At 45.3% G+C, this 27,516-nt stretch overlaps 1 protein-coding gene across 1 annotated transcript in view; it reads left to right on the top strand.

Moving 5' to 3' along the window:
• Nucleotides 1-10,643: 10,643 nt before the first annotated feature.
• Nucleotides 10,644-27,516, top strand: part of LOC141141074 (vomeronasal type-2 receptor 26-like) — a 138,619-nt gene continuing 121,746 nt past the window's right edge. The window contains exon 1 of the mRNA XM_073628807.1: nt 10,644-10,861. Within this exon, the coding sequence (XP_073484908.1) occupies nt 10,644-10,861 (218 nt within the window). The remainder of the gene's footprint in view (nt 10,862-27,516) is intronic.

The raw sequence follows: 27,516 nt of genomic DNA, 5'->3' as shown, positions 1-27,516 counted from the left end.
TGCAGAAAGGTTTGTGCAATGCGTTTCCAGAGCCTGGGAGGTTACAATTTCCTGGTCCTCCTGCACAATGTGTTGCTGAGGCTTCGGTCAACAGAAGGAGCGGTGGAGAAGGTGGCCGTCTGACAGATGCGTTCAGACAATGTTTTAGTCCGCAGCCCCAAGGTCTGATTGGTTCCAGCAACCATTGCCAGCGTCTGATTCACATGGTGCAGGATTACCTAGGGGCAAGATCTGACTTTGATACCTTTCCCACCGAAAATCCTTTGGGTTACTGGGTCTTGAGGATGGATCATTGGCCAGAGCTTGCACAGTATGCAATTGAGCTACTGGCCTGTCCGGCATCCAGCGTTCTTTCAGAACGCACATATAGTGTTGCTGGAGCCTTTGAATTGAATCGGTCGATCGGCTGACCTTCATAAAAATGAATCAGTCTTGGATCACCAGCTACCAAGCACTTGAGGGTGATGTAACCATTTTTTTTTTTTTTAATGTGAGATCCCTTCAAGACTGCCTATGCTGAGTGACTATCCTGTTATGCTGAGTGACAATCCTCTTTCTCCTCAATTTTCATGCTGATAGCTTGTAAGAACATTTTTGGTTCTGTGCACCGCCACCAGTAGCCAAGGCCCAATTTTTCTGCCCCTGTTTAACAGGGGCATGTAATTACAATTTTTGATGCAATACTTTGCAGCAGGGCTCATTCCTGTGCTCCAACTATAGTATCTGTAAGGGGTTGCAGTGTTGTGGCACCAGCACCAGTGCCTAAGGCCCAATTTTTTCAGCCCCTGTTTAACAGGGGTGTATAATTACAATTTTTGCTGCAATACTTTGCAGCAGGGCTCATTCCTGCGCTCCAACTATAGCATCTGTGATGGGTTGCAGTGTTGTGGCAGCAGTGGCTAAGGCACAAATTTTCAGCCCCTGTTTAACAGGGGCGTATAATTACAATTTTTGTTGCAATACTTTGCAGCAGGGCTCATTCCTGCGTTCCAACTATAGCATCTGTGAGGGGTTTCAGTATTGTGGCACCAGTGCCTAAGGCCCATTTTTTCTGCCCCTGTTCAACAGGGATATGTAATTACAATTCTTGATCTAATATTTCACAGCAGGGCCCATTCCTGCGCCCACCAAGAGTAACTTTGAGGGCTTACAGTGTTGTGGCAACACCAACACCTAAGGCCCCAATTTCTGCAGAGTATATAGGGCAGGCCCCTACTTTCAAACAACTTACAAACGACTCCTACTTGCAAACGGAAGGAGACAACAGGAAGTGAGATGAAATCTACCCCTAGGAATGGAAATTCTCTCCTGTAAGAGTTATGATGGGAAAAATGTGTCTCCTCTTCACTGATGCTTTATCACCAATCCTTGTTTCACTAAAACCCCCAAATTTTCAAAAAACATTTGTCATTGGGACAGAAAGTGAGGTGAAATCTTCTGAAGAGGTACACAGACTAACAAATGTTACAGGGTCGATAACCCTTCCCTATATTTTCCAAAAAACTTAAAAATAGATTTTTTTGTCTGGAGCTACACTTTAAAAATGTACCAGTTCAAAATTACAAACAGATTCTACTTAACAACAAACCTACAGTCCCTGTCTTGTTTCCACCGCCTGTATACTGCTGTTCAGAGTATATAGGGCCTGGGGGATGCACGCCTTTCCTCTTTTTTTTTTTGGGTGCGGGGTTCCCCTTAATATCCATACAAGACCCAAAGGGCCTGGTAATGGACAGGGTGGGGGTACAAAAGCCGTTTGTCTCACATTAACATCACATGTAAGACGTTTGTCTTACATTAAAGCCGCAAGCAGTTTTAAATTACTTTTATTCCTTTAAAAATGTCATTTTGTGCAGGGACTGTTCTAAGCACGGGAAACACGCGCCACTTTACAGAAATACTATAGACACCCCCAGGCATGATATTTAAAGGAATATTTCACTTTTTTTTCACTTTAAGCATCATTAAAATCACTGTTCCCGAAAAAACGGCTGTTTTAAAACATTTTTTTGCATTGATACATGTCCCCTGGGGCAGGACCCAGGTCCCCAAACCCTTTTTAGGACAATAAATTGCATATTAGCCTTCAAAATTAGCACTTATGATTTTGAATGTTCGAGTCCCATACACTTTAATGGGGTTCTTAAGTTTGCGCAAACTTTCGGTCCATTCGCAGGTTCTGGTGCGGCTCATCCCTAATAGAGAGGTGAGCAGATTTTTGTGCCAGCAGATACTCGGGTGGTTGTGGCTCTGGGGCCCTGTCATGATCATCCTCTAGCAGGTCATTTCTGAATTTGCAAGACTGTCGAGTTGGTCCAACGGATATTCTGGTGGCCTGAGCTGGAGAAGGATTGCAAAGTAATGTAAATGCATCTACCACTAGTAGATGCCCATAATAAAGCTTGGGGATTTCTCAGACCTTTGCCTGTACCTGATAGACCATGGAAGATGATTTCTATGGACTTTATAGTCGAACATCCACCTTCTGAAGGGTGTACCACTATCTTTGTGGTAATAGATCATCTGTCCCAAATAGCTAATTTCTTACCTCTGAAATACACGCCATCTGCTGATGGGACTAACCGTCTTTGTCAAGAAGATTGTCAGGCTCCATGGAGTAACTGCAAACATTGTGTCAGACCGAGAGGTTTTTGCAGACCAAGATTTTGGAAAGCACTGTGCGGGACTTTAAAGAGCTATCCTTAGCCTCAGTTTACCATCCGCAAACCAAAAGGGAAACAGTGCAGACTTACCAAACCTTGGAGCAATACATCCAGTGCTTCACTTCTTTTATCCAAGATGACTGGGTGTCACTTCTCCCTTTAGCGGAGTTCACTTACAACAATGCCAGTCATTCTGCCACCAAGCAGTCCCCATTCTTTGCTAATTATGGATTTCACCCCACCTTTCTATTTGATCTTGTCCCTGAATCCTCTGTTTCTGCCGTCCAGAGTACATTTGACAAGAAAAGAGGGCATTTGACAAAAAAAGAGGGGGAGAACTGGTCTTACAGCCAGGGGGCTGAGTATGGCTCACAACAACGAACTTGTCTCTCGAAGGTGGCGCTGAAATTTGTAGGACCATTTCTGGAAGGAAAAAAATAAATGGCGTTTCATGTTACCAAAATCTCTCAGAATCCACCCAGTATTGCATGTATACCTACTGAAGCCTGCAGTGCCAAATCCATTTCCTGATCATAGATTGGGACCTCCTGCACCTGTAATCATTAATGGGAATAAGAAATTTGAGATCAAGGCCTAGACTTCAGGAGAAAAAGGGATCAAATACAGTATTTGTTCAAATGAAAGTGGTAGGCTCAGAGGAGAATTTCTGGGATCCTGTACATAATGTGCATGCCACAGACTTAATCTGTGCATTCTTTCACAGTCACCCAAAAGAAGAATCAGTTGGACATCCGGAGGCAGCCAGTAAGGGGGGGCAATGTCAGGCAAGACCGTGGTGCTGATGGTATCTCACGGCGCTCACATATACACATGCGCAGACTGGCAAATGCCCAGGTAGATGTGCATAGCCGTGGGCAAAGGCAGCACTTGTGCATCTACACTGTCACTAATGCTGGCACCAAGTGGACTATTTAAACAGGCTTCAGTATGGGCTCATTGCTGTTTGGTCTGCAGCTTCTGTGTGTAGTTCCTGATTCTGTGTGACGTCTGATCTTGATTTGGCTTACCTCTGACCTGCGTTTTTCTGCTACCTGCCCTGACCTCGGCTCGTCTATGTATTATGCTTCTGTCTCCTGTTTCTACTTGATTGATCTCCCCATGCTGACTTGGCTTGTTACCTGCCCATCCTGCTGTCTGCCGTCTATGCCTGATCTGCCCGTCCGTTACCGACCCAGCTTGTCTGACCTTGCACCTTGCTCATCCAGCCTGCTACAGCTTCTAATCCAGCAAGCTCCCAACCGGCTCCTGCTTCCAGCTGCTTACTACAGTCTGCCTCCAGCCAGCTCATCTACTAACTGATGTCATCTAGGATCTTCTCTCCTTTTTTATCCTCTAACTTTAAATTTTCTGTTACATGCATAGATTTTTCTTGTTCTGCCCACCAGCTGAGCATGATACAGTAACAGTAATAAATGTCTCTTATAGTGAACAATATGTTGCTTGTGCAAATTCTACAAATTATAACATATGCTTTAATGTGTAAAATGTTTATTTGGGAGGGTCTTAGATGGCACCCAGGCAGAAATGGAGTGTAAAAGCCCCCATGTTAGATCTGAAAACTACTGTCATCTGGGATCCTCTAATCCTCCATTTCCTGCATACATGTGTAGCACGGCCCCCTAGGTGACTGCTTGGATTTACCCGCTCATCTGCATCGCTGTGACCCTGTGAACCTACCAACCCACCTGACACTCTGGGTTCAGACATCACTGCAACACCTTTAAGTAATAAGACAGCACTCAATGTGTTTATATTCTAATAATGTTTACTGGAATACTTCAGTTAAGGTATGGTTGTACAAAAAGTAATGATTCAACTAAGTTTAGGGATAACAGCACAAACTCAGCCGAATGACTACTTAAGAAATGTCAGTTGAGACAGAAGGCAACAACAGAATATGATATACACCTATGTACAGTAGTATACCACTTGGATATATCTGAAAGGATAAGCAAGTTAAACAGCAATGGCTCAGGAACAGTTTCCCTCTCTGTTTCATTGATGAGGGGAATGGAGGTCTCTGGCACATCAATAATTTCAACAGGTTCCATCTTGACATTCTTGTTTCCTCTCATCGGGTGGAAATCCAACATTCAAACTCTGGTGGTAGAGGACGTGTCCTCTGAGTGGCAGGGTTGTCTTCAAGAGGGAAAATCCATAACCAATCAAGAGCTAGTTCCTCCTCATCACTATCTTCTTCAGGTAGCATGGATTGGCAGGCTTTCCCGGGCCTAGGCTTCAGAGTAGGGCACTGGTAAGTCTCTAGACAAGGAGATGGAGGTACCCAAAAGGCCTCAGATATAGGTAACAAAGATGATTTCGGTACCAGGACTTCAGGGTACCAGTCTTACTCTCGGGTCGAATTTTGTACACAGGGAGCGCGGATAAACACTTAAAGACAATGTAGGGTTGAGAGTGCCACCTATGAGCCAGGCTCTTCCGAAGCCTGTCGACATACCCCCAGTAGGAAGCCTGGGAGGTGTATTCCAAGAATGTGTCATGGTTATGCGGTAATCTTTCTCTGTCTGCTTACCTCTCCTCATGTGTTCAGACTAAGAGGCCAGCCACACTCACCTGGCTGTTTTTATAACCTCTTCTCTAAGCATGGCTCCACCTGAGCACTGCAAGCCAGCGGTGCTGATCAACCATTGTGTATCCATTGTGTGTTTGGCTTCCTGCTTGCCGTATGCTCTTCGTTTGTCTCTTTTACCGACCTTGGCATGTTCCCTACTATTCCTGTCTGCTCGTGACCCTGACCTTTTGGCGTGTCCCTGACTATCCCTGTTTGCCTGTGACCCTGAACCTTTGGCGTGTACTCTGTTGTTCCTGTCTGCTAGTCGCCCTGACCTCTGCTTTATCCCTTTAAAATCCTTGTTGTTCCAGCCTGCTGCTTCCTTCTCCTGTAGTCTACCGTGAGCATGAGCTGTGCGACCCTAGGGGCCGCGACCTGGAGCCAGACTGCAGCGCAGTCCATCCTCACCACTAGAAGCTCTGGTGAACACTTGCTGGAGCTTAGACTCCTTAGAATCTATGCTCTAGCTCCCAATGAGATCTGTGTTAGTGATCCAGTAGACCTGCTTCCTGAACCTCCCTGGGTACTATCTGCAGCAGTCAGTCCTAAGGTCCACTATCTTAGCGGTGCACTTCCAGCTCCTACGGAGTGCATCTGTCACCTGGTCTCAGGTGACCTGACAGTTTGATCAGCCATGGACCCGGCTGACGTGCCGCTTCCTGCAGATGATCCATTACAGGGCTTAGTCCGCAGACATGAGACCCAGGAATCACATCAGACCCAGGTGATGCGATTCCTTCAGGATTTGGCCTTCCATTTTGAACAGGTTCAGGCCTCATTAGCATCCCTGGTTCGACAACCTCAACCACTATCTGCTGCTGCGTCTATCGCACCAGTCGCAGCCACACATTCATTACGGGGACTCCAAGGCCTGCAGGGGGTTCCTTAGCCAGTGCACAATTCATTTTGAACTCCAGCCCCAAAACTTCCTGTCCAATTGGGTGAAGGTAGCCTATATTATATCCCTCCTGTCCGGCGAGGCGTTAGCCTGGGCTGCTCCTCTGTGGGAACTGAATGATCCTGTGGTTTCTAGCCTGTCTGATTTCTTGAAAGTTTATCGGAATATCTTCGACGAACCGGGTCGTGTCTCCTCAGCGGCCAGCGCTCTTTTACGTCTCCATCAAAAGTCCACTTCTGTGGGACAGTATGCTCTTCAGTTCCATATCCTCACAGCTGAATTGAGCTGGAATAATGAGGCCCTAGTTGCCACTATTTTACATGGCCTCTCTCATAGAGTGAAGGATGAATTAGCAGGAAGATCCCTCCCTGCTGATCTGGACGGTGTCTTCACCTTGTGTAACCAGATCGATATTCGCTTTCAGGAGAGGGCCCTGGAAAAAAGACGCCAGCACTCCCCGTACTTTAGGCAGCCTGAGCTCCCTATCCCTTCTTCGATCCGAGGAGCACCCCCTGCCTGACTGAGTTATTTCCAGAAGAACGCACTAGGCGCAGAACTCTGGGCCTGTGCCTCTACTGTGGGGTCAAAGGTCATTTTTGTGACACTTGTTCTCTTCATCCGGAAAAACGCTCAGGACTAATACATTTGGAAGGTGGAGTATTAGACTCTGAGATATCACCTTCACCTTCTTGTCTTCTCCTTTCTGTATTCCTTTATGTCGGCGCTTCCTCTCGTTCGGTCTCGACACATCTGGATTCCGGAGCTGCTGGCAATTTCATGGATTGGGAAACTGCATCTTCCATGAGACTTACCCTTTTGCCCCTTACAACGCCATTGGTGGTCTTGGCGATTGATGGCACTGTTCTCCCAGGAGGCCCTATGCTCTTCCAGACCCTCCCTGTTAAGATGTCAGTAGGGACACTCCACCAGGAGTGGATATCCTTCCTTGTGTTACCTAAGGCTTCATCTCCTATCATATTAGGTCTTCCTTGGTTACAGCTCCATTCTCCACACGTTGACTGGACTGCTGGACAGATCCTGGCTTGGGGTTCCCCCTGTTCCTTTTCCTGCCTACTCAAGGTTACCCCAAAAAAAAAACTTCCTGTTGCCACCATCCAGTATCTTCTGCTCTTCCCGCTGTATATAGCGATTTCTGGGATGTGTCCTGCAATAGTTGAACTGATGCACTCTCTAGATCATGTGGCACTCTGGATGAGGAGCCCACCTATGAACCTGAGCCGATCATTCACTCCAGTTTGCATAACCGTTTACCTTTGCCTGTTCCCAAAATCCCTTGGACGCACAGCCAGGCTAACTTGTCCACAAGTTCCACAGCAGCTACGCCCTGTGATGCGATTGAGATAGTCGCTACACCTGACGATACTATTCAGTCGGCCTCTGTACCAGTTATGCCAGTCCAACCCATGCCCAGTGAGCTTCCTGCTTTTTCTTATTCAGGACCTTCTGTAACCTGGTCTCACCCTACTACTACTATGTCCATTCAAACCTGTCTAAGAGGCTCAATCCATCCTTTGGATAGACTGCCCCATTCGGCCAGGTGGGTTTTTCAACCTTTTTTTCAGGACTCTCTGTATTCTGCTTGTGTTTTAGCTATCCAGCTTGACTCCTGTGACACATCACCTTCTAACCAACCTGGTCTCAGGGATCCACTGACCTCTTCCCAATCTGATGATCCTGTGCTGGATGTCCAGCTCATCTTTAAGGGTCTGGGGGACCCTGCTCAGACTCCTGATGGTCTTCTCATGCACTTACCCATTCCTAAGAAGCCTTTAGTCCTCAATAAGCCCTCTCATCCTCTCCCTACCTCGGTTTCGGTCTCTGAGGATAATCTAAAGTACGAGGTTAGTCAAGTTCTGGATTCCCAGTGCCGTAAAGGCATCTGTTTAGGAGGTTTCATCTGGAGTTTCCCTTTAAGCCTGGGCCCAGGCAGGGGAGGGGGAGGCCTCATAAGAGGGGGGGTACTGTCATGGTTATGCAGTAATCTTTCTCTGTCTGCTTACCTCTCCTCATGTGTTCAGACTAAGAGGCCAATCACTCTCACCTGGCTGTTTTTATAACCTCTTCTCTAAGCATGGCTCCATCCCAGGCTCTATCAGGGAACCCTATGTTAACCTGTGGAATGCAAGCCAGCGGTGCTGATCAACCATTGTGTATCCATTGTGTGTTTGGCTTCCTGCTTGCCGTGTGCTCTTCGTTTGTCTCTCTTACCGACCTTGGTAAGAGAGACAAGGTCTACTCGTGACCCTGACCTTTTGGCGTGTCCCTGACTATCCCTGTTTGCCTGTGACCCTGAACATTTGGCGTGTACTCTGCTGCTCCTGTCTGCTAGTCGCATTATTAAAATCACTGCTCAAAAAAAAACGGCAATTTTTAAAACTTTATTTTTGCATTGATACATGTTCCCTGGGGCAGGACCCGGATCCCCAAACACTTTTTATGACAATACCATGCATATAAGCCTTTAAAATTAGCACTTTTGATTTCTCCTATACATGTTTAAAGGGTATTCCGCGGCTTTGGAAAACGGCTTTCGCAAACACCCCAAATTGTTCGCTATTCGGTGAACAGGCAAACACCCCAAATTGTTTGCTATTCGGTGAACAGGCGAACACCCGATGTTCGAGTCAAACTTATGTTCGACGCGAACATCTGGATCATCCCTAGTCAATACACATTCGGAGTGACCCATTCTTCTTTCTCATTATCACATTATCTTTCTCATTGTCACAATCAGGGATACATAAGGGCTCCTGGACACCTTAATGACCCAAGACTTCTTCAGGTCAGTCAGCTGTTCTCTAAGGTCCTCCAGATCACACAAAGGGATCCGCCTGGCCCTTTCATGAAAAGGCTTGTCTTCAGGTAGTCAAATTCAATGTTGGGTAGTCCTGGCGCAGCCCACATCAAAGTCATCTTTGGAGAACATCTTCTCCCTTTGGGCTAATTGGGCTTCAACCTTCTTCTCCTATCCTGAGGGTAGATTTGAGCAATTTTTTTTCCTTGCAAATTATTTTTTTTTATTATTCAGCTGTCAGTGGGGAAGCCCGTTGACAGCTGATGACTTCCTGTCCCCGCTCATTAACAACCAGCTTTTACTGCACCCTGAATGGGCAAAGCTTTGTCCAATCAGGGCACAGAATGCACTGTGAAAGTTTGGGTGTTTCCCAAACTGTTCGCCCAACATTAATCTCTACCACTCAGTCCCTAACCAGAAGGAGCTCTATCCCTGCAATGCCCACTTCACAAAATGTGTGTCATTTTGTTTCACTAAAGATGGCCACGGAAGTCACCAGGCTTCTAGTGCCCAATCTGACAGGTGCTCCCCTGATGACACTGACGGAAGCTCCAGAGGGACAAAGTTCTCCATTCAGCCCTCCTGTACAGTGGCCATGACACAATGCAATCTATAGCCAGGAGGCCACTTTGCACCTGCTTTACGTACTAATGCACTCATCTTCTTTTTCCTTAAAGAAGACTTCAAGGTATGGCATTTTTTACAAAGCTCTAACTATGCATATACCATACCAGTACACCAGTACCACTACACAATAACAGGTACCCAACCATCATTATTTTGACCCAAAGTTCAAGCCAGTGCCATTATTTTGCACAAAAGGCCATTCCATGTCCATGGCATGTGGAATGCCCTAAGGCAGCAGGAGATAAAGGTGTACTTTGAAGAGGAAGAGTGTTTGGGTGCTGAAAGTTAGGAGGATAAATGCTGGGTGATGAAGGTTAGGAGGAGAAGTGTTGGATTGCTGGCAACAGCAGGAAATATAGTGGGACATTTCAAGGTAGATATTTCACCCCTTCTTGATGCAAGGGGAAAACTCTGGTAGATTTACTGCCACCATTCCAGAGGAAGACCAACTAAAACAATTATTGTAGGAAAATAAAAATGTAAAGTAATTACTGTTTCATGAGCGTAAATATAAAAGACATGGAGAAGCAGGTATTCACACACTTAAACATGTTTGCAGGTAAGGGCCAAAAAAAGGTAAGTAAAGACAGTCTTATTTTACAGGCCTTGCTTACTTTACAGTGTCAGAACAATATAGAACAGTTATGTGCATTGGTAATGTGAGCAGAAATCATTATAAAAAAACAAATATTTGTTACTACCTGTGTATTTCAATTGTATGATAATATTTAGCATTGATCCTTGCTGAATAAGAGTTTATTTTAAAGAAATGATGTGTCTTGGTTTAGAGTTGTTAAAATAATATGAATAATAGAGGACTAAACTTAACCACTCACAAAAAAAACTACCTGGCCAAACAACTAAAAGTGGATAGAAGATGATGTCAGTATATTGAGAACAATGAGAGATGTATGGTACTGAACTATATAAAAGGAGGGGAGAGAAGCCATCTCATTGTATTGTCATTGTGATACCCATGCTGCAGAGGTCTGTGTCACAATGGAGAATTATAGGCTTTAATTAAAGAAGAACCCAGTGATCGGAGCTATGGTCATATCATATACCTACATCTTCCAGTTCTGTGTGATCCTGCAATGTATGACACTCTGGAGATCAGGAATGCAAAGTCCGCCCTCTACCCTTCATTTTACTGATGTATTTGATGAATTCCAATATTTTCAGGATGGAGATTTGATCATTGGAGGAGTGTTCACTGTGAGGTCAAAAGAAGAGAATCTCAATTTACCTGAAGAAAAGACATACAGGTATGTAACTTACTTGCTATGGAGAGAAAAAAGTGATCAGGGCGACAAAGAACAACAAATCGGATTTACAAAATGAATGTAAGAAATACATGTGATGGAAATATTATAAGAATGTATATAATGGATATAAAATGTCTCTTCATTTACATGCAAGCCAAGCTGAAAGCATCAGGGGGTGGACTACAGTGATAGGGGGTGGGTGACAGTGACAAACTATAACAGTGTCAGGGTGTTGGAGAAGTTGCTGGAAGAGTCTTTTCTTTAAAGCTGAAAAGTGTGGGGATTCCTCCATCCGCTCTGTTTGTGTGGATCTGTCATTTTTTATTTGTTGTAACTAGGGTTGCACCGATACTAATATCATTATCGGTGCCGATACCGAGTATTTGCACAAGTATCGGTACTCATGCAAATGATGCCTGAAACCAATATTTTCAGGCTTGGTTCTTTAAGCTGTCAGTGGGTGTCCCCTGTTGACAGCTGAAGTTTTAAAGAAGTCCGGTAATTGGAGGTGTAAAAAAAAAAAGCAGCCGGTGATGTTTATTAACAACATGGCTCAGCCTTAAGAAACACTAAAATAAAAAGAAACTTTGTTTATTTTTGTATCTTTCTGTTTCTTTCTGCAGATCAAAGGGATGAACAAATGTTCCTCTGTTTAACCCCTTATTAACCCTAAATGTACTCTAATCAGCCTTAATTAACTCCCTATTCTCCTCCATTTATTTATTATTTTCCTGCTTTTTTTTTTTTTGTTTTTTGTTCACGTCTATATTTTTTAACGATAAACACTTAAAACTTTTTGTACCATTGCTGACAGCTGAAGTAAAAAAAAACAAACAAAAAAAACTGTTGCGGTAGGTATCGGCAATTGGTATCGGCAAGTACTGAAAAAAAAAAAAGTATCGGTACTCGTACCCGTAAAAAAAAAAAAAAATGATATCGGTGCATCCCTAGTTGTAACAGTGATTACTTTACAGTTGTCCTTGGGTGATTTTTTTTTTTTTTTTATTCATCCAGGTAGATGGAAGGATCCTCCCTTTTGAGACTGGAAGCGGGACTCTTCACTGTCAGAATACTCTGACTTTTGCTCTACTAGGCCTCTGCCTTCAGAAAATGTATGTTCTGGGGATTTAGGTCATTTTATAACCAAAAATGCAGATTTTAAAATGTGTGCAAAAAATAAAATAAATGTTCTAGATGGGACATAAAAGCTCGGGGAAGTTTTTGGGGAAAGTGAGATGCGCACTTAAGCTTTAATCCCAATTGTTCTGTTACCATTCTTTATAGCATCACACATACAATCTGTGCTGTTATTTCCCTTTTTTTTTTTTTTACAAACTCCAGCACAGGGCACAATGAAGGGTTCATATACTAAAGTCCTGCTGTGGATTGGCCACTCAGATTGTTTTCATGTGGTTTATGACTTATGTATGTTTTAAAGGTCTTAAATCTGAACCCCAGACAGATATAAAAGACACAAATGAATGCAGCTCTGTACAGAATAGTAGTGCAATTCCTCTAACGGGACTTTTTAACGGGGTCACCTCTGATAAAGTAGAAAATAGTAGAAAATTTAGGTTTCTGTATAAAAGTATTGTAGTTTATTGGTTTAACATTTAAAAATCATTACACATGACCTAACCGTATGTACAATAAAATGGATGCATATAATGGGAAGAAACAATTGTATAGGAAGAGTGACCAATTGCAATGATACAGGTAAATAAAGACCCAATGATCATAGAAACCCAACATTTCGAGGTATGCAAAAGGGTTGACCTCTTCTTCAGGGGTAACGATAATTGGTCAGAGGGGGTGTTTCATCCCTTGAAAATCATGTAAAAACTTTCCCAAGGACATTTCCAGCATCCAGTGCTGTTTCCTATACCACACAGACGTGCTTGGAGGAAGCTAAGACAAGCAGACCTATGCGGGCTTATACCTAACCAGGGAACCTGCATACCCTCTTGGACCTTGGCCCACTTTAACATGAGGTTTATTTAAATATCTCCTTGGGGCTCAATTTTGGGATCTGTGACCTGATTCCACTCACCTCCATTTTCTTAGTGGGCTATTACCCCCCACCTTCCATACTCCATCAAGCAGGCTGTTCTTCAAGCCCTCATAGGGGGAAAAGAGGAGGACTGTGTCTGTTCCTCTTTATGGGGGATATCCTTTGTGAAGCAACCTCAGCCCACCCTGGCTTTCACTCCTGTGGTCTACTTGGTCCTTTCTCTGTCTTCTTGAACCTTGGTTCTGTGATTCCTGTGTGGCCGTGATGGACGGCAATTTGTTTGAGTCGCACTGGATGCTGGAAATGTCCTTGGGAAAGTTTTTACATGATTTTCAGGGGATGAAACACCCACTCTGACCAATTATCGTTACCCCTGAAGAAGAGGTCAACCCTTTTGCATACCTCGAAACGTTGAGTTTCTATGATCATTGGGTCTTTATTTACCTGTATCATTGCAATTGGTCACTCTTCCTATACAATTGTTTCTTCCCATTATATGCATCCATTTTTGTTGTACATACGGTTAGGTCATGTGTAATGATTTATAAATGTTAAACCAATAAACTACAATACTTTTATACAGAAACCTAAATTTTCTACTATTTTCTACTTTATCAGAGGTGACCCCGTTAAAAAGTCCCGTTAGAGGAATTGCACTCCGATAGGGGGTGCTTGTGTTTGGCAAGAAATTGGGATGGGGGCCCACCTCTAGAAATATACAGTGCCTATTGGGATGACACCTCTCTCCTTTCTGTACTGAATAGTACACCATTACATGTGTAAGTGCTGACATTTTACTTGGTATCAGACACAGTCTGGGGGAGGGATAAGACCTGCAATTGTGTCTGAACTGCAGCAGAGAAAAAACAGGTCTCCTGTACTGTTAGACAGAGCTGTGTAAATATCAGAACTGGATGGACAGACATACAAATCCTTTGGCAGTTAAAACAACTCTCATGTATGCCTTTCTTCTTGTGTATTTCATTATCTGCTTGGATTTTGATTTGAATGCTTTCTCTGCCAGAGCAGTTTCAGTTATCGCATTCCTGGTAAAATGCACATTTTAGGCCTGAAATTACTTAAAGCTCCCCAAACATTATACAGTATATTTCTGAAAGCAGAGAACCTGTAGAATAAAAAAAATATATAATTGTAAATCTTTATGTTGCACCATATCTGTGCAATTGTGTATCGAACCAATATTTTCACTACAAAATACACTTACATTTTCTTTTAGTGCAAACAAAGATAGTAATAGGCCTTTTGGTTAAGATCAAGTGTAGTATCTGTTCTTTTCAGTTGCCAGAGGAGGCGCTGTGCTGCTCCTATTGTGATTGTGGAGGGCTGGCAAATCCAATGGTGTCATTGCACCTGGAAAGGCGGTTTCGGTAGTGACTGCCGTGCTGCCCAACAGATACTGGGGGCTAGCCTATGGTTGAGTCTGAGCCATCTGGAAGGGTACTTCTGGTGGGGATGGGTGCTGCATTGGGTCTGGCCAGAGGGTTGGGTCCCTGGCCTTCTGGCCTAGATTGGGGTAGTTCTAGCTCTGGTCAGTTTTTCGGGAGAGAATGCTTGCTCCCCTAAAGCACCGGGGGGGATCGGTTAGTATTTCCCAAATGTAATTAGGTAGGAGTGATGGGAGCAAGGGTTGAACCTGTTGAGGGCCAAGCTCTCCCCTAGCTTCCAGAACTTCAGGCCTTCCTGTCTGGGGTGGGGGCTGCTCTGGCCTGGGCTGTTAGTCAGAGTGAGGGTCACTCTGATTTATGGCACCATGGTCACTTCACCATACACATGTTTTTCCCACCTGCCTCTAGGGCCGAGCCTTTTGGCTAGGACCAGAGGAATTTTTTATTCCTGGCCGAAGGGCCGGCTATTGTATTGCATAATGGTCACTTTTCACTTCTCACACTTCCTTCTCCCCCACTTAAAATTTATTTGAACCCGTGTCTGTCACCTTTTTGTATTATTTTGTTTGGTGTTCACGTTTGTCACAATGTGATAAGTAGGGTGTGGGTGGACATGGCCTTTTGACTTGGATCGCCTTCTTTCATGGGGTCTCCCTTCGGGGGAGCCCCACCGAGTAGTTGGGTGGGTCTGTTTCGGCAGACCTTCCAGAGAAAGGGGGTCCGTCTGGTTTCAGCCAGATGGACCCAGTGAAGTACCTCAGTACCTGTCTGGAGCCTAACGCCCCAGGGGATCAGGGTAAGGTCCTTCCTATGGAGGACTAGTGTAAAACACGTTTTGTGTCACTTCTTTATGTGTGTGCACTTTTTTTGGCACCGGGCGGAGTTTTTGGGTGTGTTTCACACGGAAAGGGCTTTTCAAAAAAAATATATATATATAATTTACAGTATATATTTTTAAATATAAAAGGTGAGATTGTGTCTATTAAATAGATACCAAACATGTAAATCTTTAAAAAATGCCTGCACCCACAAAACAAAATCCTTAAGTTACCCATAAATATTGGAAGTAAAACTATTTCTCTCCTCCAAAATGTGTTGATGGTGATGTCTTCGAATGCTAGCTATACATATTTTTACATATGTGCATAAGGGCATCAACGGTCATTTTTTACTTTTTGCTTTACTTATTTATTTTTTCCAGTTTTATTAATTTTAACTTCACTTTGAATTTTCCTTCTTTAAGGGCTGTTAAGCCCCCAATGTGATAGTATTCTGCAGTGATAGGTTCTCTTTATAGAGACATCAAGGGTCTGTTATTTTCCCAGAGCTGATAAAGCACATAAACTCTCTGATCAGCTCCTACACTTGCCTTTAGCGGCTGTTATTTGACAGTCACAAACCCAAAAGTGCTTCCAGGTTCTCTGTATGGAGGAGAGATCAGGTATGTTATCTTTCCTCTGTTCACACCGCTAGTCACCCTAATAGTTGTTGTGGTCTTGTGCTCCTGGTAGGAGTAGGAGAGCCTAGGAAGCACAGTGGGGAGTCACATGCTGGGTCTTCACTAGTGATGGGCTTGATGTTCGAGTCGAACGTAAGTTTGACTTGAACATCAGCTGTCTGTTCATAGAACAAACAATCATATGGGGAACTTGTGGGACGTCCGCCCGCTGTGGAGCTCTCCACAATGCAGTACGAGATCACAGTGCATTGACAGCTGCTGATTGGCCAAAGCATGCACCTGAACTGTATGCTTTAGCCAATCACAGCGCGATGTGCTATTAAAGACATCATGGCTCAGGGGTTAAGACCACAACCCACACTATATAAGGCTGCGTACACGGCGGCCGTATGTAGTGTGTTGTAGTGGAGAGAGATTAGGCAGGTTAGTCGGTGGATTGAGCGTGTAGGCAGTGTAGAATATATAATACAGTGCAGTCAGTGTAGTGTATATAAAGCAGTGCAGAGTATATACTACAGTGCAGAGTATATAGTACAATGCAGACTATATATTGCAGTGCAGAGTATATAATACAGTGCAGTGTAGTGTGAATAACAGTGTTGTGGTGCTACTGAAGTGTCGGTGTGTCACCACTGATCCCTTTTTTTTTTTCATTAATCATTTTTTTTTTTTGCAGTATCAGGTTTTTTTTTTTGCAGTATTAATACTCCCCCTTCTGTATCACATGTGTTATTCCTTCTGCGTCAACACAGCAGTGGTATACTTTTGAATTTTAGGGGATATTTAGGGCATAATTGCTGTCCCCCCTTCTGCGTCGCAGGTGTTTCTCTTTCTGTGTCAGCAGTGGTTCCCTAATTGTTTTTTTGTTTTTTTGGGGGGGATTTTTGAATTTTTTTTTCAGCAGGAGCAAAAAAAAATCTCAGTGGTCTTCCTTCTGCATCACCACTCTTTGTTTTTTTCCCTTTCTTGATTTTTTTTTACATTCATTTTATTTTAGTTTTTTTGCAGCAGCAGCAGTGAAAGAAAAATTCTCCACAATTGCTGCATCCTTATTTTCTTTATTAAAAAAAGTATATAATAAAACGATTTATAGTGCACCAAGCAAAAAAGTATTGCACCCAAGCACCATTTTCCCTTCCTACTCTCTATAATAAAGAGTTATTAAAATCCCCCCCCCCAAAAAAAAGAATGATAAAATGGTTTATAGTGCACCAAGCAAAAAATAAATCCCCCCCCAAAAATTCCCCATCATGTCCGAAAGGCCAACAAGGAGAGGCAGACGCTCACAGGCCACTAAAAGTGGGAAAGCAGCCTCTGTGTCTGCAGAAAAAAGTGGTGGTCGTGGACATGGTGATTCTTACGCAGGCAGGGCACGATTGTCCTTTTTTTCTGCTGCTAGCCGTGTTATTGAGCCACAACATGCAGAAGAGTTGGTGGAGTGGATAACTAAGCCATTCTTATTCTCCTCCATGCTCTGTCACCAAGGCTCATAGTAGTTTGTCTTTCACCACAGCTACCAAAGCAGCCTATTCCACTGGCTCCTTTTTCACAGCTACTCCTTCCATAGGCCCACCATCATGCATGGAGGAGTCACCTGAATTATTGGATCATAGTGTCGGTTACATGCTGCTGGAGAATGTGCAGAAATTTGAATGCTTCGATATAGGTTCCCAGGTTAAGGAAGGGAGTAACGTGAGCATAGAGAGAGGGGGTGCCACAGAAGGACAAGAAACTAGCAGTCATGTTCACCCAGTTGCAGCATACGGCCAAGTTTTCTCCAATGATGAGGAGGGAGGGGAGGATGAGGTCACTGACTATACGTGGGTGTCTGAGAGAACAGAGGATGAAAGTGAGGAGGAGGAGGCACAACTCCAACGAGGCAAGATGTCCTCCAGGGGCTGGCTTAAGGGCAGCCACCCTATTGCATCACACCACAGAGCTCCACAGGTGTAGGGCGCTGCTGACTCCCCGCTGACTTCCAAAAGTTCATTGGTTTGGGCTTTTCTCAACACATGTGCAGCAGACCTCAGCGTTTCTGTTTGCAATCTATGTCTAAAGCGGATCAAGCGTGGTGGCCAGAACACCAACCGCTTGGGCACCACATGCTTGATAAGACATATGATGACCTGCCATGCAGTCCATTGGCAACAGCACCTGAAAGACACACATCATAAAAAAAATGCAGACTTCTCTTTGCTCCTCATCTGGGATCTTTACTCCTACTATTCCTCAAGTTTTTTTCAAAAACCTACACTGAGAAGAAAGATGGTATAGCAATGGGTGCTACAAGTACTTGTACCCAATCTGATAGCAGTACACCACCTGTTGATTTCACCAGGCAAATTTTGCTACCCCAGTTGCTAAACCATAAAAAAATACTGTCCCAGTCATCCACATGCTCAGCACCTAAATGCTACCTTGGCCAAATTGCTAGCACTACAACTGCTGCCTTCTCATATGTAGACTCTTCCCCCTTTCATGAATTTGCAGAATGTGCTATACCACAATGGCAGGTTCCAAAAATACATTTCTTTTCACATAAGGCCATTACAGCTCTGTACCGTCATGTGGTAGGCAATGTTTTGGCCTCGTTGGACAGGGCGCTCAGCAGCAAGGTTCACATTACTGCTGAATTATGGTTCAGCAGGCATGGTCAGGGACGTTTCATTTCCTTCATGGTGCACTGGGTAACTCTGCTGGAAGCTGGGAATGATGCATTACAGGGTTCAGTGCTGGAGCTTGTTCTACCACCACACCTCCAAAAAGCTAGTGGTGATTCTGCCACATCTGTCTGCTCCACCCCCTCCTTTTTTTCTTCCTCTATGGCCTCTTCTGCGGAATTGTCCTCTGAACCAGTAGTGCTCCCTAAGCATTCAAGGGACTACGCAAGCAGTCAGGCTAAAAGATGCCATGTGGTGCTTCAGTTGGTCTGTCTAGGGGACAGGAGCCCCACTGGGGCAGAGATTCTGTCAGCTTTGCAAGGGCAGGCTCAGAGGTGGTTGACGCCATGCCAGCTTGAGCCAGGAATGGTTGTATGCGACAATAGCACTAACCTTCTCTCCGCCCTCCGACATGGACACTTGACACATGTTCCATGCTTGGCACACGTCCTGAATTTGGTGGTGCAGTGTTTCTTGAACAGGTAACCAGGCTTACAAGATCTTCTGAGGCAGGCCAGAAAAGTCTGTGGCCATTTCCAGCGGTCATACAATGCCAGACTAGCTGAAATTTAACGGTAATTCAACCTACCCACCAACTGTCTGATTTGTAACATGCCCACCAGGTGGAACTCAGCATTGGCAATGCTGCAGCAGCTGCACATGCAGCAGAGGTCCATAAATGAGTACCTGTGCGAGTATAGAAGAAAAGAAGGCTGGACAGCCGCACTCCTATGCAATTTCTTTATTCAAGTGCCGGATACAAAGGTGAACTACAGGTATCAGCTTACATGTTTCACACCAAGGTTGGGTGCTTACTCATAGCTCAAAAACTGGTGTCTACAGACAGGTATATATACAAACAAGTACATAGATAATTACATGAGGTGAAGGTTATCAATTGACACCCTAATTAGCAATCAATTGATTAGTTAAACAAGTGTCAGAAAAACATGTCAAACTGAAATTTCTCACCATTACCATATAAATGAGTAAATAAACCTCAAATGTGTGTATTTGCTGTGCCCTGTTGTGAACATCCATAATAATGTTGTAAAAACAATAATAGTGGAACCAAAACAAATATGTGCTAGACGGACAAACAGAAAATCAATCTAAAAGTGTAGGTGTATTTAGCACAGTCATTTAATATTAATGAAATTGATAAAATAGGGTTTAATTATCAAAGGAATTTTATCATTTAAAGGAATTTTATCATTTAAACTTCACGTTTTATTGCTAAAACCTCACAACTTTCTCTAAGATATAATCTTTTTATACTGTGGTTTTTACAACTTCTAAAATGTTTTTTGGATTATAACGTGGGTCTTACAAAACTTGGGTGACTGCTGTATGGTGACAATACCATATATACAGAGACACAAAGTATCAGGAAAAAGGATATATTGTCCTCTCACCTGAATAGGTGTCTGAATCAAAGAACAGTCCTTTTTCAAAAAAAAAGCTGGTGACTGGATCTAGCCTTTATAGTCTCAACATAGTGCCGCTCATACAGGATGGTATGCTGATCAACCACTCCCTGTATGTAGACACAGGCAAATAGATAACAGGGTCAAAAAGTCATTTGAAATAGTATTAGATTAGATTCAATTTTGCTTTTATTTCATTCTACTCCACTCCACCTTGTTCTACTTCATATCATCTGATTATTATCTCATTATTAACCCTTACCAATCCACCCCCATCATAAATTGCATTTTTATTTTTATTTTCATTTATTGCTAACATTATATGATGGATCAGAATATAATAGTCTAAGTTGGTGAAGTAAAGTTAGAAAAACATATACCGTGTTTATCGGCCTATAAAATGCATTTTTGTCCCCTGAAAATAGGGGGAAAATCGAGGGTGGGTATTGTATGCCAACAGCGTACCGAGGAGGGGGTTGAGTGCTGCCAGAATTCACTGAGTTGTCATCTCCTCTCCACTCGACTCTAACTCAGCTCTCACTCGACACGCATGTCACACACACAGTCCCGCCTCCGCCACCGGCATTGGACCAGTGTTCTGTCTATCACAGGAGCTGGTCCAATGGCGAAGGCAGAGGCGGGACTGTGTATGTGACTGCTGACTGAGAGCCGAGTAAACGGATTATGGCTCCGTGATTTCCTGCAAGAGATGAGAGATGGTGAGGCTGCATTGAGGCTGCAGATGGGCACTAATCAGGCTGCATTGATGCTCACTGACCATTATTTTGCTTCAAAGTGGTTTATTTAAATAAAAAAGTTTTTTTTTCCTTGAAACTTCCCACTTAAATTGGGGTGCGTGTTATACACCGGCACATGTTATACCCCGATAAATACGGTACATAAAACTATTTTTCAGGAATTAAAAACTGATAATTGGCATGTGTATATGTATTCACCCCCTTAGTTATGAAGCCCATGAAAAGCTCTGGTGCAACCAATTACCTTCAGAAGTCACATAATTAGTGAAATTATGTCCACCTGTGTGCAATCTAAGTGTCACATGATCTGTCATTACATATAAACGCATTTTTGAAAGGCCCCAGAGGCTGCAACACCTAAGCTAGAGGCACCACTAACCAAAAACTGCCATGAAGACCAAGGAACTCTCCAAACAAGTAAGGGACAATGTTGTTGAGAAGTACAAGTCAGGGTTAGATTATAAAAAAAATATCCAAATCTTTGATGATCTCTAGGAGCACCATTGTCATGAAAGGCGTCCTGTTAGCACAGCCGTCGGCGGAAGATCGGTTAACAGAACCACTGTTGTTGGAGCCAGAGGACGCGTGCGGAGGCGCATTGGTGCAAATGGACGCAGGCGGGTGCGCGCTAGTACGAACGGGTGTACGCGGGTGCACGATGGTACGAACGGGCACGTACGGTTGGTACACGGGCGTGTGACAACGTTTGGCGCCATTAGGCCTATTTAAAGGAACCTGTCAGCATGCTTTCTTGCTGTCCGGTCTACAGCGTTCCCTGTGACCCTAAGCTACCTGAATACCTGCCTACCTGCTTCCTGTTACCCGGCCTGCTCCTGACTACTCCTGTTTGCTGCCAGTCCCTGACCCCGGCTCGTCTGACTATTCTCCTGCCTCCTCCTTCGGTTATCCGCTACCTGCCTGTTGCCAACCCGGACTGTATCTTGACTGTGACAGACCTAGCCGGGACAGAGGCTGTTGGAGGGGACTGAATGTGAGCCTCTTGCCTACAGATTATGGGCCCTGGCATTTGGGGTACCCTTGAGGTGTTGTTACTTTGGCTTTGGGTCCTTGTCCCCCAGGACACACAGACTCTGGGGACCCTGTATTTGCCATAGTAGCAATAGTGACTGTTGGGACTCCTACTGTGAGAAGATGCTAATGTCATCAACTCCACTCACCTGTCTGATGTCAGCTATAATGTGTGTTAATTGAATGAGCTGATCACATTAGCCACCAGAACTGGCTAGGAGATGAATAGTCTAGGCTGAGGAGGGGGGGAGATTGTTGTTTGTATTGTTAATTGTAATTAGCTCCTGCTATTGTGTTTATACTACTGTGTGAAGTTCGGTGCCCAGAAGTCTGTGTCCTACAGGTCATGTCTCTGAGTCATCTGGTCTGGGTAAATGATTAGTTAATTAGCTCATGTTAATTAGGTTAGGTTTTGATCATTCTGCTGTGTATATATTTGTGTGAGATCTCAAATAAAAAGTCAGTTCATGTTAGCAACAAGCAAGTGTCGCCTTGTTTTGTGCGCAGAGAGGTTGGGATATCTGTATGCAGGCTGGAAGGAAGTGGTATATGACGGAAGCACTCAAGCGGAGTGTGGGACGTTCCGTGACATTGGTGGCAAGCAGCGGGAAAGCTTCCTGCAGTCTGGGAAATCTAAACCTCCACCTGGATCCAAGATCAGGATAGCAGACTTCAGTCACCCCAGCGGAGATATGGACCTGGCATCAGAGTTTCCGGGGCTGCTGTGGATCATCCTTTCAACATACACCAGGACTGTGTCTGAGGATGAATACCTGGAGCTTAGGCAGCAAATTCGGGTGGAGCTCTGGATTGGAGCCCTCCAGCTCGCTGGTATAAAACAGGGCAAGTGCTTTCCAACCCAAGAGCAACGGGCCAGTGACCAACGGGCATTGTGGATGGCATTCCTGGGAGAGTGGCCCCAGGAGCAATGGGTGACTGAGTTGGACAGGCTGGTCCAGCAGGAGATAGAGCTGGACAATCATTATCGGGCTCTGCAATGGCATGCAGAGGAGGGATATTTAGGGGAGACAACAGAATGCTCTCCGGAGGGATATGACTTTGGCGGCCCTGGATTGCTGTGGGAGAGCCTTACAGATCATTTTATGCTTGGCGATGAAGGGGAACCTGACCTTGAGGACCTACGAGAATATAGAGAGGCTATGCTCGGTCTTGCAGGGGTCTCAGAGCTCAAACCTGATCTGGACCATTTGCTAAGAAAGGAACAGCATCTGGAAAGGGCATACAGGAAACTGCTAGAACACGTTCAGCAGCATGCCAGAGAATCGGCAGTGGAAAATCCGGAGATTGCCATCCCCAAACCTGAAATGGTGACAACAGGGCAGAGCTCTGCTAACCTCTGCCCAGCAATGATAACATCTTCTGGGTTCCATGGACAGGAGATGGTGAACCTATATCCCCAGACATCAGTCGCAGAGACATGGGATTTGATAGACTTTTCTGCTGAGGAAGAACAACCTGATGAGCCTCCAGCAGAAGAACTGCTATCAGGGCCAAAGTTCACTGTGCTCTGCTCAGCACCAACAGTGGCTTCGGCCTTCTTGAGAGAAGAGGTAGTCGGCCTTTCTCCCACAACACTGACAGGGACATGTGATTTTCTGCCAGCAGCATCTATGGAGTTAAAACAAACTTCTCCAGCTGAAGATCTGGTAACTGAACAGAGGGTCCAAGACCTCTGTCCCACACTTTTACCAATTCAAGAGACTGGGGATTTAATAGACGTTTCTGTAGACGAGGAACCACCTGGCAAACCCCCAGCAGAAGTGCTGGCAACCGGACAGAGGGTCCAAGACCTCTGCCCCACACCTGCAGCAATTGTGGAGGCCCAAGGTGAGGAGGTGGCAGTCTATCACGAGCTGCAGATCAGGATCCAAGGAGAGAATGCAGTCATCACCTCACAACTGCAGCTTGATCTGGTGTCAGTGGATGGGGCTTCAGTCCCCACCTGTATACCCCAGGGATGCTGGGCAGTCGGCCCAGATCCCCAACAGCAGGATAGAGTGAGCCCAGTCCCCCTGTCTTCTCTCCAGCGGCAGAAAGGACTCCAGGGAGAAGGGCCAGTCCGGGCCTCTCCCCAGCGGCGGATATGTTCTCTGAGAGAGGCAGAGATTGGCTGGGTGAGTAATACTCTGTTTGGAACAATTTGTTTGGGGTACTGTGTGGGTACAGGCAGTAGAGGACTGGAACTATGGACTAACTTCGGAGTCAACCCATCTGGGGTCTCCTCCTGTGTTAGTCTCCTGCTGAAAGGGGAGAAATGTGACAGACCTAGCCGGGACAGAGGCTGTTGGAGGGGACTGAATGTGAGCTTCTTGCCTACAGATTATGGGCCCTGGCATTTGGGGTACCCTTGAGGTGTTGTTACTTTGGCTTCGGGTCCTTGTCCCCCAGGACACACAGACTCTGGGGACCCTGTATTTGCCATAGTAGCAATAGTGACTGTTGGGACTCCTACTGTGAAAAGATGCTAATGTCATCAACTCCACTCACCTGTCTGATGTCAGCTATAATGTGTGTTAATTGAATGAGCTGATCACATTAGCCACCAGAACTGGCTAGGAGACGAATAGTCTAGGCTGAGGAGGGGGGAGATTGTTGTTTGTATTGTTAATTGTAATTAGCTCCTGCTATTGTGTTTATACTACTGTGTGAAGCTCGGTGCCCAGAAGTCTGTGTCCTACAGGTCATGTCTCTGAGTCATCTGGTCTGGGTAAATGATTAGTTAATTAGCTCATGTTAATTAGGTTAGGTTTTGATAATTCTGCTGTGTATATATTTGTGTGAGATCTCAAATAAAAAGTCAGTTCATGTTAGCAACAAGCAAGTGTCGCCTTGTTTTGTGCGCAGAGAGGTTGGGATATCTGTATACAGACTTGGAGGAAGTGGTATATGACGGAAGCACTCAAGCGGAGTGTGGGACGTTCCGTGACATTGACTATTCTTCTGCCTCTGTTTGGTACCTGCTTGCCCGCCAGTGTTGACCCAGCCTGTCTGATTCTGCTTGTGCTCCAACTGAACTACAGAACACCTCCCTGCTGCCTGCTGTTCCAGAGCTCCTGGTTGCTACAGTGCTACCTCTTACAGCCAGTGGTTCCAGTGTTCCTTCCAGAGTTCCAGTGCACCCTCTTACAGCCTGCTGTTCCAGTGCCCCAGCTGAACTACAGAACACCTCCCTGCTGCCTGCTGTTCCAGAGTTCCTGCTTGCTACAGTGCTTCCTCTCACAGCCAGTGGTTCCAGTGTTCCTGCCAGAGTTCCAGTGCACCCTCTTACAGCCTGCTGCTCCAGTGCTCCAGCTGAACTACAGAACACCTCCCTGCTGCCTGCTGTTCCGGAGTTCCTGCCTGCTACAGTGCTTCTCCTCATGGCCAGTGGTTCCAGTGTTCCAGACAGTGATCCAGTGCGTCCTCCTACCGTCTGCTGTTCCAGTGCTTCAGTTGAACTACAGAGACACCTGCCACCTGCCAGGCACTTGTGGCCCACTGTGCTCTCGAGTCCCTGTTTCCTCTATCAGGGGTTCTTGAGCCAGAGGCACACGAGAGGCCTCTCCCTGCACTCTGGGCTCCGCCACCAGGTACGTGACAGTACCGGACAGCCATGTCCGAGCCCACGCAGGGAGCCTCTCCCATGGATGAGCTTTGCCGCCATCTTGCTGGACTAACCCAAGCAGTAAAAAGCCTACAAGAGGCCTATACCCAACTGGAAGGCCGAATTCAAGCTTTAGCAGCTTCCTCACCTCCTGCTTCCGTGACTCCTGCTGCGCCCTCAGTGGTAATGATGCCGCCTGGACCCAGGGTCCCCACGCCTGAAAGATTTTCGGGCAACCGGAGTAAATTCAGGACTTTTCGCAATTCATGTGAACTCTTTTTTGCCCTTCAGCCAAGGACTTTCTCTCTGGAGGCTACTAAAGTGGGGTTCGTGATCTCGCTGTTGTCAGGCAAGCCCCAGTCCTGGGCCCATCGTCTTCTAGAGAAGAAGGATGTTTCACTTGACACCTTAAACGACTTCTTTCAGGCCATGTCATTGCTATATGCGGATCCTCAATTAACTGCCACTGCAGAGGCAGCCTTGCATGTTCTACAACAAGGCCGTAGGCCTATGGAGGACTACATGTCGGAATTCAGACGTTGGAGTTCCGACAAGAACTGGAATAATGCTGCCTTACGGTACCAGTTCCGTATGGGCCTTTCAGAATCTTTAAAAGATGAACTGGCCCGAGTGGGCATTCCAGAGACTCTAGAGGGTCTCATAGACCTCTCTATCCAGATAGACAGACGCCTGAGGGAATGGCATATGGAGCAATCCTCTGGTCCTTCTCGTCCTGTCTGGATGTTGCCCCGTGTGCCTAGTTCTTCCCAATCTGCTTCTCCAGCTTCAACCACCGTTGCCTCAGATACTCCAGAACCGATGCAGTTGGGCCTCTTACGCCCCTCACTTACTCCTGAAGAGCGTCAACGTCGTCGTGCTGGTAACCTGTGCATGTACTGCGGGGAATCTGGACATTTTGTACGGACATGCCTGGCAAAGCTTCGTAAGTGCTTTTCTATTTCCCCTGCTCTTACCCCTGCTGTACTGAATGACGTTTCTCATCTGGCTGTTCCGATTCTCTTACAGCTCCCAGGAGGGAATTTACCAACCAGCGCTATCATTGATTCCGGGGCCTGCAGCGGTTTCATAGACTTGTCCTTTGCTTCCAGACATCACATTCCCCTCCGGCCCAGAGTGAAAGGACTTTCTGTATATTTGGCCGATGGCTCTACCCTCAGATCTGGGCCAGTAACTCAGGAGACTGTACCCCTGCATAGCACCATTGCCAGCACTCATCAAGAGCTACTCTGTCTAGATGTCATTGAGTCTCCTCTATTTCCCATTATACTAGGCATGCCGTGGCTAAAGGCTCATAATCCGCAAATTGATTGGACCTCAGGGAAGATTGAGTTTGTATCCTCTTACTACCAGCAACACTGTCTACCAGAAGTCACCGATGCCCCTTCTTCCCTACTTTGCATGGAAACTGACATCTAAACCTGCCGAATTGTACCTGAAGCCTACCACAGCTTCTTGGACGTTTTCAGTCAAAAGGGGGCTGAGATCCTTCCTCCCCACCGGCCATATGATTGCCCAATTGAGCTTCTTCCAGGAGCAGAGATTCCTTTTGGGAGGATTTTCCCTTTGTCAGAACTAGAACTAGGGGCATTAAAAACTTATATTGATGACAATCTGGAGAAAGGGTTCATCCGACCCTCCACGTCCCCGGCAGGAGCAGGAATCTTCTTTGTGGAGAAGAAAGACCATTCTCTACGCCCTTGTGTGGATTATCGGGCACTTAATAAAATCACAATTAAGAACCGATACCCTTTGCCCTTGGTGCCAGAACTTTTTCAAAGACTAGGGTCTGCAGTAGTGTTCTCCAAGCTGGATCTTCGTGGTGCCTACAACCTTGTCCGCATTCGTAGAGGAGACGAATGGAAGACGGCTTTCCGTACCCGATTTGGGCACTTTGAATATTTAGTCATGCCCTTTGGACTGTGCAATGCCCCTGCTACATTTCAACACTATGTGAATAACATCTTCAGAGACTATCTTGACCTGTTTGTTATTATCTACTTAGATGATATCCTGATTTTTTCTTCTTCTTTAGCTGAGCATCGTGAACATGTCAGAAATGTCTTGACCCGACTACGGCTACATGGCCTCTACGCCAAACCTGAGGAATGTGTCTTTGAACAAGAGAGTATCCAGTTCCTTGGTCTAATCATCTCTGTAGAGGGTATTAAGATGGACCCTCAGAAGGTCTCTGCTATTCTGGACTGGCCCGCTCCCACCGACAAGAAGAGAATCCAACGTTTTGCAGGATTTGCACATTTCTACGGAAAATTCATCAAAGGA

The sequence above is a fragment of the Aquarana catesbeiana genome, linkage group LG01 (assembly GCF_042186555.1).
Source record: "Aquarana catesbeiana isolate 2022-GZ linkage group LG01, ASM4218655v1, whole genome shotgun sequence".
Taxonomy (NCBI): Eukaryota; Metazoa; Chordata; class Amphibia; order Anura; family Ranidae; genus Aquarana; species Aquarana catesbeiana.
This window is presented reverse-complemented; position numbering and strand designations above follow the sequence as displayed.